Raw genomic sequence first — 13,628 nt, forward strand, 5'->3', positions numbered from 1 at the left:
AGACGTTGTTGTAGCTTCAGCTTCTGTTGCAAGAATTTAAGTGTAAGATGATATCGTAGCCAGTTTCGGCTATTTTTGTTGAAGACAGATTCGGTACTACCCCAGGTTAAAGATCTTCGGCTTCTGATAGCCTTTGTCGTTCAAGATTCGACGAGTCTGCAGTATTTGGAATGTTTGTAGTCGCAGCAGAAATGGACCGCAAACTGTTGTTTCATTTGTTATCTCGGAAAAATCATCAGTGGAGGCATGTAGGTTCTAGCAGCGTTAAAACATATTTCTACTGTAATAGTGTTCGTCCTCGTTCAGCAGATAATAACGAACCAACTTGTTTTCATCCTTTTGTAGCTAATAATTTGCTCTTGGTTTTAGAAACAAGGGAAATTTCAGTTCATCGCAGTTATATATTTTGTCAGGGGTCAATTTGAAAATTATCATAAATAGCCTTAAGCAACTTACAGAATTTACTTACAGCCACTTTGTTGAATCCCATTGCTCTAGCTACTGATGTGGCTTCAGGTTTGCGAATTGATAAATTTTGATGACGTTTAAAAAAAAACTTTGAGCCAATCAACGTCAATCATCTTCTTATTAGTACTGCAATTGTGCGCCGTTTTATTTTTAACTGACAATTGATATGCTAGGCGTCTCAGTTAGATAGTTATTAATCCAAAAAGACGCTCTTTCATATATTTCAGATATGCTTCCATTTCGTCTTCTTCTTTAGGTGTAAATATTGTTTTTTCTGGCCTAAAGATAAACCAATAGTATCTTCGCCATCTTCCTTCATTTTCTTAATATACCGTTCTAAAATAGTCTGAGGCACTGAGTATGCAGAAGCAGCTGTTTTCTATCCCATCTCTTTACTTAAAACTTTATCTATAGGTGTTTTCATAGCATCTGTCGACCAACATCCTCTTTTTGTTTTTGACGTGACAACGTCTTAAATTAGGTTGTGGCTCGGAGTCATTCATGAAAAAGTGTAACGCCCGCTCACGTCTGTTACAGTGAGTCACCGAACGAGAGAGAGGCCCGCCGGACCGGCGAATGCCTTGCGTCTCTCTCCCACTCAAACATGATCGGTCCGCTGCGCGCGCAGCACTAGAGAATTAGGCGCGTTGAATCGGTGCGTGCTTCCGTGCTTGTGTCTCTGTCTTTCTCGAGCGTTCTTGGCGTTCAAGACACATTACAGCAGAAACACTTCCTTTCATTTCATATTTCTCCTATCATCGTCCTATCCTCAACAAAATCACTCAAATAGAAATTAGTTAAGTTTAAGTTTACATGTACAATGTTTTAGTAAACAAAATATATTTCTATAGTTAAAATTTGTGCAATTCTTATTTTCATTCAATTCCTTGTTCCTATTGTGCAATTTAATAATATTCATATCAATAAATATTCTACCGAGAAAAAGACGTTGTCACGTAAAATTTTCGCCCGTAAAACCGACTTTACAGGCAACCGATTTTTTTTTTCTTGTAAGTATGTACCAATTACCTAAAACAATCCAATGTTATTTATTAAGAAATTTAAATTAACCCAGACCTACAACCTCATTTTACTCCTAATTCCTCATCATACCCCGGAAAAAATACCCCATCTTGCCTCGCAGCATCGTCATGCCACTTTCCCTACCAGCCATGTTTTTTTTAAGGTGGGAAGCTAACGTGTTAAAAAAATTTCTGATTTAGTGCAAATTTTTAAATTTCTCATGATTCGATATCAAAATTCATCTAATTGCGAAAACTCTCTGGGGTAAAGCATCATTGGTCAAGTATAGCAATACCCTGTATATGAAAATAAATTACCTCGATAAATGTATAATTAATTCATAACTACCAACTTAATACAAATAGTATATTTCTCGTAAATTTGTTCACAAATCCATAATAGATATTTGTAGTCATATGAGAATTATATATTTAGGAGGAATACCAATTATTTATGTTACCACAAAATTACACCAAATTCTAGTTTAACAGTCAATGTATTCTTTATTATTTCGCGAATTGATTACTTGAAATTTAAAATTTTAAGAAACTGTCGTATATCTATACGAGAATATAAAGTAAAATGGAATTAAGACAAAAGCCAAACTCAGCAAGATATTTAATTTACATATTTTTTAGGTCCGCCATTGGTAAGTTTCGCCATGACATCTTCTGGCTCTGGGTTTAACTCCCTCCCAGAGAGTGAAACGCTGCCTTCACTACCCATGGGATCACCTGCAATTCCACAAAATCGTTTCGATCCCTACTTCGATGCAATGACTCCCAGCAACGTCACGGCTCTTGTTGGGAAATCAGCCTATCTCAGTTGCCGAGTTAGAAATTTAGGAAATAAAACGGTAAGAAATTTATTTATTGAAAACATTTAAGTTGGGGGAACTAAAAATACCGGGTGCGCAATATATTTCGCTGAGTATGTGGTTAACTTTTTACAATAATTTTATAAGAAAATATTTTTAGTAATAAATAGCAAAAGTAGTATATATTATGTCACCTGGTAAAAAATCGGGTCTGATTTTAAAAAGTTAGTACGTTTTGTTCATAGAAAAAATTTCGGACATCGTTAACGAGGAGACAACCAGAGTATAGCCGCAAAAGTCAACCATGCAACAAATTATTTCAGTTTGACAGTGTGGGCATGTTTTTATAATGTATATATGTTTTATGCTTCAAATACACTCACCGGCAAAATTAACGGAACACCTTAACAATGGGTTATGTTGGATGTCTCGAATTTCCTAAACCTGTTGTCCGATTTGAGTGATTTTTTTATTATGGTATAGCTATATTATTTTAAAATATCGATGTAATAATATTATTTCTAGACAGGTCAGTATCATTTTATACCGGGTGTAACAATCATACTGTGTTTTTTCCTTAAAGTTCGGAACACCCTGTGGAATATTCTAGCATATATAAAATATTGAAATTAAAACTCAATTATAGCCTCAGGCTTTCTTAACATTTTCTTTTTTGATTCATTTCCTTGTGTTGGATAATAAAAAAGTTAGGTACTTTAACAACTAGCCATGTTTTTCATCAATAAACGCTCATTTTCTGCTTAGTTTCACCGGCATATTTAAAGGAACAACCATAAAATCTGAGTATTTTCTCTCTAGTCTATATATTGTTAATATTGTTTAGATAAAATTATAATACGAATGTTGGTGACGTATTTTGAATTTATATTACAATGGTAGTACAATATGAAACCTGTTTAAGAAGAAATATAACACAAAGATGTCAGACTCAAACAAAATACGGATTTTAAACACATTAACTTTATTGTACAGTTTGAACTTAAATTGGTTTTTTATGCTTTTTTTTTTGGCTTTTATAGCGTGTGTTTCCCCCACGAGCCCTTACAACTGCAGTTATTCGTGTTCTCATACTTCTGATAACGCTATCGATCAGTTGTTGAGGCAGTCTCTCCCATTCCTCAATCAAAGCAATTCTGACTTCCTCTCTGTTTTGAATAGCAGGAACCCATGCCCTAAGTTTTCTGCCTAGCATGTCCCACACATTCTCTATCGGGTTCAGGTCTGGGGAACAAGCTGGCCAATTCATCGTTGTTATACCCACTTGTAATAAGAAATCTCTTACACAGCCTGCGACGTGTGGGCGCTCATTATCCTGCATTAAAATAAAATTTTCGCCAATATATGGTGCAAAAGGTACCACATGATCTTGAAGAATATCTCTGATATACCTATCTGCTGTTAATGCTCCATCATCAATCGCCATTAACTCTGTTCTTACTCCCAAACATATACCGCCCCACACCATAATTAAACCTCCACCAAAGGGGACGGTCGTAGTAAAATTGAAAGGGGCATTTCGTTCTCCTTGGCGTCGATACAATCTTTCTCTACCGTCGATGTAATTTACACAGAAACGACTCTCGTCCGTAAAGAGAATTTGACTCCAGTGGTTATCATTCCAATTTTGATGTACTCGACCAACTTGTAGTCGTACTAAACGATGTTGTCTCTGGAGTCTGGGAGATTTTATTGGCACATATGACTTAAGACCGGCTTCTTTAAGTCTCCTTCTTACTGTGCGCTCACTTATGGTAGTTTCACGATCATTTTGCAACAGGTTTTTGGTTTGAACTGCCGTTTGACGTCTACTACGTAATGTTTACAAAGTTATAAATCGATCATCTACAACCGTGGTTAAATGTTTTCTACCTTGTCCCCTTCTTCTTACATACTCCCTGGTTTGTCTCCAACGACTTACACAACGATGGATGGTTGATGGTGATTTACCAAATATTCCAGCAACTTCCCTGTACGTTCGACCATTGTTGCGGCCCTAGCAATATTAGTCGGTATTAAATCACCCATTTTTACTTACTCTTTGCAATAAGAACACCACTGATTAGAACAAATCAACAGAAAAATCACATCCAACAAACTCAAACAAATTAACTTATCAATTAAATACAAGTTTGTACTTGTTATCAACAGACAGAACGACTGTAAAATGTAAAACACAATACAAATAAACAAATTAATTTGACATTTTGACATTTAAGACTTTCTTGTGTCAAGGAGCATTCAAAGCTATGTAGATATAGTCTATAAAATAGAAATATAAACAAATATTGCATTAATAACTTGTTCCTTTAAATTTGTCGGTGTGTGTATTAAATTGTTAACTTCTCATAGCCTACTTTAGGCTTGTTTATTAAACTAAGCAGAAAATGATGATTTATTGATGAAAAACATGGCTAGTTGTTAACGTACCTAACTTTTTTATTATCAAACACAAGCAAATTAATCAAAAAAGAAAATGTTAAGAAAGCCTGAGGCTATAATTGAGTTTTAATTTCAATATTTTATATATGCTAGAATATTCCCTAGCGTGTTCCGAACTTTAAGGAAAAAACACAGTATGATTGTTACACCCGGTATAAAATGATATTGACCTGTCTAGCATCAGTATTATTACATCGATATTCTTAAATAATATAACTATAACATACTAAAAAAATCACTAAAATCGGACAACAGGTTTAGGAAATTCGAGACATCTAACATGTCCCATTTTTAAGGTGTTCCGTTAATTTTGCCGGTGTGTGTATAAAGAGAGAAAGCTTTTAAAAAATACATTTTGATTATATTATTTTAGAAATTCTGCAATTTTTAATTTATATAAAATAAAAAAGAGTAAATATTTATTTTTATCGAGATTACCTAATTGCAGTTATTAGAATTTCTTATACAACTTCGCTTTGACAGATTAGCGAATAGATTTGAGAATTTTTAAACCACCAATTGCTAACACTTCGATGGCCTGGTTCCAAAAGTGGCTAACTACAAAATTGTCGTTTTCGATTAAACGAAATTTTTTAACCCTGTCGATCAAATCAGGTCTTTCAAATAGAATTATTGTTTCTCTATAAAGTATTAGGTAGTAATACTGACAAACACATTAGATAAGTATAAGAATAATAAATAGTTCTTTAAATTAGTAGTTTGGGGAGGGTTTTTCGTAATAAAATGCACATAGCTACATTTGGAACTTAACTTTATTTTAAATTGAAAAATGAATAGTGGTTATCTACAATATTACAACTACAGTAAAATTTATAAAAATAAGTAATAAATAAACAACGGTGTAAACTTCTTGTAAAATTAATATTTCAAAAAAAATCTTGCTCTTCCTGGTCATTTATATCGGGTAATACCGTCTCGTCCTCAATATTTGGATCTCCAATTAAGTCTCTATAAAAGGTTCTGCAATCGTCGGAAAAATTTACGGCACTACTGATTTCTTTTAAGTTTTCAAGTTTTGCAGCCGATATTTTTCTTTTTTCTTCAAATAAAAGCTTTAAACAATTTTCCATGGTGGACGTAACTCTTCGACCCCTACGAGGAACAATCAATATTTTGTGAAATAGTTCTTCATCTAAATAGGTTTTAACGTGCATCACAAAAGGATTACCTTTTTCATAACGAATCCACTTAATGTCACGCCAATTAATCACAGTTACATCTTCAGCTTTGTTTCGATTAACCATTATAAGTTTTGCAAGGGGTTTTCAATCAATAAAGCTAAGGTCAGGTGTTGTATAAACTTCATATTTTGGAGCAGCATTTCGTTTTGCGTTCTTTGCAATAGTAACCCATTTATGCGGCAAATATGTAGGGATATTTTTGGCCGCGGTTTCTATTCTAGCATGCATTGAGTCACATTCCATTTGACTGTGACCAGAAATAAGAAATTTTTGATCGATTACTTCAATAGGTAAAACCTAAACAGCATAAAGAAACATGGAAGCAATAAATTGATTTTTGTTCTGACCACCGCAAGTGTCACTGAATAGTCTAACTCTTTTAAATGTTTGAAGGAGACTCCTAAGATGCTGAAACAAGCAAGACACTACTTCTGAGGACCCACGTCTATCCTCAATCTCAGTTAACATGAAACATTTACCAGTATTATTTCCAGTATTGAAAATCGTAAAATTATAAGTAGCAAGTTTCATTTTATAAAATAGAACCGGATTTGTCGGATCCGTTGGAACGTACAGGACCTGTTGCAGGTCAAAATTACAGGCGTGTATGGTTGAGTTATTTAACGCAGCGGCAATTTTATCAGAATTTTTTTCATCTCTTGCCCTGTTCTTTAATTATATGTGGCAGTTGTAGTTCTGCTAAAGCGTGTGCTTGTCTGCAGGATTTGCTTTTTCATAGTACATGTCACACACTGATCTTTCTTTGGCGTATAAAAGGATAAATTAAAATGATTATTAAATACTTTTCGGTATTACGATTCTTTGAGACAAGTTTTATTGTTTACCATGCACTCTGATTGATAAAGTTTGAACATGGTAGAAATATTCAATTTTGGATCTAAGTAAAATCTTTTTGAGTCTTTGCGGCAATAATGAGATTCCATAGTGGGAAACTTTTTGATATGTTCTTTCATAAATTTCAAAAATATTGATGATTCATCGGATATTTTTGATGTTCCATAGTCGCCTCTTTTATCATGTTCAGTACTAGTACTATTAGGGAAACGTTTTTTAATTGCAAAATTTAGTACTCCTTTTTTTATGCCTAGAGTTTGTAAAAATATCGACCTACATACTCTTTGACGAATATTTCCAATAATAAAATGAAAGTTTAAAGTTCTTGATCGTCTTGAATTTTCCTCTGTTATGATCCTTCTTTTGCAATCTCCAACTTCTACTAAACTATTTATAAAATCACGTTGTCTCTCAATGTTTCCAAGTTTCCAGTAAGATTTAAAAATAAGAAGCCGCTCTTCCTTGTCTATTTGTGCATTACATTTGAGCCTACAATTGCAAAATATGAAGATTAAATTTGCAAAAAGAGTAATATATTTTACATTACCTACAACTAGATTTTAGAAATCAATTTATATATTTATATATATTTATATATATATATATATATATATATATATATATATATATATATATTATATATATATATATATATATATATATATATATATATATATATATATATATTTATATATATATATATATATATATATATATATATATTTATATATATATATATATATATATATATATATATATATATATATATATATATATATATATATATATATATATATATATATATATATATATATATATTTATATATATATATATATATATATATATATATATATATATATATATATATATATATATATATATATATATATATATATATATATATATATATATATATATATATATATATATATATATATATATATATATATATATATATATATATATATATATATGGGAACCCTAGAGCTAAGATTAATACTATTATAAAAATGAATATTAAACTCACCAGTCTTCCGGGTTGAACCGCGTCGATATCCATTTTGCCGAGCTTTCGACATCCTCTCTGATGTCTTTTTCAGGGCTTCCGAGGTCTCAGTCTCCCGAGCCCCCAGACACTACTACACTCACTAGTCACTTCTAGTTCACTCATTAGTTCACTACTAGGACTGGGACCAGGGGACGGTTCATTTATACCGTCGATGGTGACGTGGCCTAGGTGGTGGTTAGGGTGGGGATTGGCGCGAGAGTTGGCGCGAACATTTCCGACAGTGGGATTTTGATTCGAGGATGGAGGGGGCGATATTTTGTTTATGAGAGGTCTCCATGTAGAAGGTAACCGTATGGCGTCATGTCTTTTATTAAGGCAATTTGGTCTTTTTTCTATTTCTATGGCTTCTCGGATAATTATTGGTTTATAAAAGCGGATGGGGGCTATGGTTCTGGAGTTTTCAAAATCAATTTTGTGACCTGTATGAAAATGGTGTTGACCGAGAGCTGAAATTGAATCGGAATTGCGAACAGAAATGTAATGTTCATAAATCCTATTTTGAATTCTACGATTTGTTTGGCCTATATAGGATCGGGGACAGACTGCACAAGGAATTTCATAAACTCCGTGCTGTTCATTTGGAATATTGTCTTTGATTGATCGGACAAGAGATGAAAGTTTTTGTTGGGGGGTAAATATGGTTTTTATTCCTCTTGGTTTAAGAATTTTGTCGATTTTGTCAGTGACATCTTTGATGTAAGGAAGAAAAGCTTTCGTATGATAAGGGTCTGAGTCTTTGGATTGAGATTGAGTGGGAGATTGATGTTTGTGGATGCGCCTATTGATGTGATTTTCGCGGTAACCGTTTTGGATGAGTCTTTCATTAATGATGGTTAGAATTACTTTGCTCGCATGTGATATCAATGCTACTGTATGGTAATTACTGTAATTTGTCGGTGAACCTTTTTTATATATGGGAATAAACGTAAGTTTATTCCCATATTCCGATATTCCAGATCTCATTGCAAATTCTAAGCATTACTTCCGTCCCTAATTCTCCCATTTCTTTGAGTGTTTCAGCTGGTATCCCATCTTCTCCTTCTGCTTTTTTGAATTTTAGCTTTTTAATTGCCGCCTTAATTTCTGATTTCAGTATTTGAGGTTCGTTTTCATAACTTCTTTTCTGGATCGTTTTTAGAGAATAGTATTTCACAATATTGTTTCCACACCTCTGCGATACCGTCTGGGTTTGTTATGGTATTTCCACTATTGCGAGATGCATATAGGCACAACATTTTCGCACACTATAAATATTGCTTAACTTATAGGTAACACTAGGATATTAAGGGTTAAAATTCAGTATAGCCCAAAATAAACAGTACTGAACTTGTAATTATTTTATTGTTTTAAAAAATACATATTATTGACATTTGATAACATGTTCTAAATGAGCTCCTCCTTTCTCAAGACAGACTTCATACCGATATTCCAGATTTCTCGTAATGTTATGGAATAAAGTTTTAGCCATGTCCCAAATATAAGCATCTGGAAATGTTAAGTCTGGAGAATGTGCAGGATAGGGGAAGTCAGTAAATCGTAAAATGAATTTGTTTGGAAAATATCCCTAAAGAAATTGACGAACTGCGACAGCAGTATGGCAAGTTGTCCCATCCTGCTGGAAAAATTGGTTTCGAAATGCCAAATTACGTGTACAACAAAATTGACGTAGATCAGGGATAAAGGGTGTTAAAATGTGTATGTACCTCTGTTGATTAAGTGTGACTTGCCTACCATTTTCTTCGATAAAGTATGGACCAATGATTTCGTGTCCCGAAACTGCACACCAGACACTCACTTTTGCGCTATGTAAAGGAACTTCTTGAACTTTATCTGGTCTGGCAAAGCCCAGAAATCGATTTGTGCGACAATTTACATGACCCGAAAAATGAAAATGTACTTCGTCTGAAAACAATACATTTTTCAAAAATTTAGGATTTTCATACTGTAATGCAAGAATTCTGGCACGATATTCTACTGTACTTTGATAATCCATGGAATGTAATTGTTAATGTACCTGAATCACATACGAAAATGCACTTAGCTCCTTCAGGATTCTTTGCAAGGAAGTTCGTTTTAAGCCAAGATGCATTGTCTGGCTGGCTTTCGGATTTTCCAAGATTCGCTTAAAAACACGTTCATGGTTATCGTTGTTGTTAACTGTCCTGGGACGCCCTTAGTTTCCTTTTCATTGGCACAATACATTACCCGTATTTCTAAACTTTTTAACAACTTTCAAAGTTACAGAGAACTTAACAGAGAACCATTACTTGGAGAACGTTTATTAAACCTTTGTGTGAATTGATCACACACGTATTGCAGACTTGCAGTATTACCTCGGCCGATTCCGTATGAGCGAAAATAGTGCTCCACCAGAAACACTTTCTCCTCTGTACTTAACACCATTTTTAACAATTAGGCCTTAATAATTAATTGTTAAAGGATTACTTGACAGGTCTATACTAGTTAATTTGAATATGACAGCCGCACAAAGAGACATCTATGTTTCAGTTTTAGTACTGTTTATTTTGGGCAATATTGTATTAATGTGAAAAAGCAGATAAATACACCAAAAATATAGAGATTGGTCATAATGACACAATAGCTATTCACTATCGAAATAATAATGTCTATAAATAAGTATTGATGGTTACAAATATACTAAGGGAGTTACAAATAGGTTTAAATTTAATACATGTTTCAGGTTTCTCGTATATACGAGAATAATTCGGTCTCAGGGATAAGGTGTAATCCTTCGAAACTGCCACCTTATCCTGCATAACTTTACAAATAATTTGCAATGGTAGAGGTAGTAAACTATTCCAAGATTAAACACTAGTATAAGTTGGGAGCATAGTTATTTGGGGTGGTTTCGCTAAATAATTTATTTAGTTTTATTTTGATTTTTTAAGTATAACTCAAAAATCATAGTTATTTGAGGTGGTTTCCAAATATTTACTATTTTTGTTGGGAATAAGTCACTAAGGTGCCCTTCATAGCGACTTTTTTTTACACAAACATTACAGGCAACGGTTAAAGGCAAATGGCATAAAAGGAAAGACACTGAAAAAGGCAGTTTAGATTTTCCGTTTAGTGCGTTTGAAAAATTCCAATAAAATCGATCTAATAGTTGGATTTCGACTACCTAAATAGAGAATAGAAGCAACGTTCTGCGACAGTATGATTTTTTGTTGGGAGATAGCTTGAAATAAAAATTTTATGGCTTCTTGATTATACCGACATTGAAACATCCAGTGGTTAAGGTCGTCATAACTGCCATTACATTCACATAATATCAGTTTCGGAAAGTTTTATTTTATATAAGTAAGCGTTTACTGTAGCATATCCAAAAAGGCATCTAACGTACATAGTATAAATCTTCCGAGAGATGGGGTTTCTGTAATTTGGGGGAGTAGATGGAAGAGTTTGATATATACTGCAGTATGTATTTTTGTTACTGTTAGTAAAGGATTGCTACTCAATTCCCCAATTAAGTCTAACATGTTTCTTCCTAGCTGAAACTAAATCCCATTTGGGCAACTCGTTGTATTCTATACCCACTAAAGTAGCGTCTTTACCCAAATAGTCTACTTTTTCATTTCCTGTAATATTAGAGCGACCTTTAACCCACACAAAGTTAACAATTCTTTTTAGAGAAGTTAGGATCCTTCGCTTTTCAAGCGCATCTACAATTAGTCTGTTGGTATATATGTGTTTAGAGAAGTGTCTTAATGCTAGGAGGATGGACTGTTAGTCAGATAAAATTATATATCGTTCGAAATTTAATGTGCTATTAATCCAATCCAACACCTTGACAATGGCTACCAATTCAGCTGTGAATATTGAGCAATTCCGAGGAGGAGGTTGTCAATCCTCTACCGGACGCGTCCCCAGGTGGCGGATAGGGAAATGCCTCCCAGATATGGGTGGTATCGGGGAAATGAAATACCCGACGCGGACCAAAACTGACAACAGTAGCGTGTGACCCAGAGTGGGCGGCTGCAAACAGCGTCTGACCCAGAGTGGGCGGCTGAACAATAGGTCCTCCAAAAGGGGGTTGTGGCGTTAGGCGTTAGCAACCTAGCACACTTAAAAAAATCCAAGGGCTAACGAACAATTGGCAGAAATGAAAAATTTTAAAATTAATCCCCGGGTGGCAATCCACACCTCCGAAGGAGGGAGCCCCATCGGATACGGGGGGGGGGGGCACTTCTGCTTTGAGTTCAACAAACCCGGCTTCGAAACTCAACCAAAGACAAAGACAGAGAAAACTAAGAATCGGCACATGGAATGTGCAGGGCTGGAGAACAAAAGCCAGTGAAGTAACATCAGAATTCGATAAGATGAATCTCGATATCCTCGTCACAACGGAAACAAAAAAGAAAGGAAACGGCACGGAAAGAATAGGGGAACTAATCCATTGTTGGAGCGGAGTAGAAAAGAAAGACCGCGCAAAAGCTGGAGTTGGAATTCTACTAAAGAAAAAATGGGAAAAATCTACAGACGATTGGGAACCCATAAACGAGAGAATTGCCAAACTGAAAATCAAGATGTATGGCAGAGAAATTATAATACTAGCAACATACGGTCCAACGGAAGACAGTCCAGCCAATGAGAAAGAACGATTTATCGAACAACTTCAGGAACAAATGGATAAGAGAAAACCTAAACAAGAAACAATAATAGTGGGGGATCTAAATGGAAGAGTCGGAAGAAAAGACAATGAAAGAACAGTTGGTCCATTTGGAGAAGACACAATTAACGACAACGGAGAAAGATTGGTAGAACTATGTGAAGTAAATGATTTGAAAATTATGAACGGATTCTACAAACACAAAAATATACATAAGTACACATAAACTCAAGAGACAAGAAAACTAAGATCCATTATTGACTACATTATCATGAACCACAAAAGCTCCATCAAAGTGAAAGACACCAGAGTGAAAAGAGGGGCAGAGTGTGGAACAGATCACAAACTTGTGGTGACATGGATGGAATTCCCCTATATCTGGACAAAACAAAAACATACATCGATTGTTACAACGGGAACGACAATAAACGAAAAGAGGCTCAAATTACATCTATTGCAGGAAGAATCAATAAAAGATTTATACAAAAGAAGACTAGACCAAAAACTAGAAGAATTCAGATATGACACGTTAGATGAAATGCATGAACACATAAAAACCTGCCTGATTTCAGCGGCCTTAGAAGCTCTTGGAGAAGACGACCAAAGGAACACCCATCAGAATATCAAATTAAGGGAAGACACATTGAAATGCATAAAAGAAAAGAAAAAACTACACATAAAATACCTAAACACCAAAAAACAGGAAGACTTAGACCTATATAGAGCGAAAAACAGAGAGGTAAAGAAAAAAGTAACAAATGAAAAGAACGAACGATGGGAACAAGCATGCACAGAGATAGAACGACATATCGGAGGAACGAGAAATTCAGAATCATGGCGAATATTAAAAGCACTTCAACGAAATAAGACAGAGAAAACCCAGATCGGCAAAATTAGTGAAAACGAGTGGCAAGAATACTACGTAGAACTACTTACAGAAAACCGTCCCCAATTTCAGGAAGAGAATATAGAACATACAGGAAATGGGGCATACGACCAGATAGAAATAAGCCTGGCAGAAGTTAAGAGAGCAATCAAGACATTGAAGAACAAAAAAGCTAAAGGACCCGGAGGAATACCAAACGAACTAATTAAAAACGGAA

The 13,628-nt window shown here is 34.4% G+C and overlaps 1 protein-coding gene across 1 annotated transcript in view; it reads left to right on the forward strand.

Moving 5' to 3' along the window:
* Positions 1-2,235: 2,235 nt before the first annotated feature.
* Positions 2,236-13,628, forward strand: part of LOC140452980 (zwei Ig domain protein zig-8-like) — a 28,214-nt gene continuing 16,821 nt past the window's right edge. Inside the window, exon 1 of the mRNA XM_072547290.1 lies at positions 2,236-2,347. Coding sequence (XP_072403391.1) covers positions 2,267-2,347 — 81 coding nt within the window. The 5' untranslated portion in view covers positions 2,236-2,266. The remainder of the gene's footprint in view (positions 2,348-13,628) is intronic.

The sequence above is a fragment of the Diabrotica undecimpunctata genome, chromosome 11 (genome assembly GCF_040954645.1).
Source record: "Diabrotica undecimpunctata isolate CICGRU chromosome 11, icDiaUnde3, whole genome shotgun sequence".
Lineage (NCBI taxonomy): Eukaryota > Metazoa > Arthropoda > Insecta > Coleoptera > Chrysomelidae > Diabrotica > Diabrotica undecimpunctata.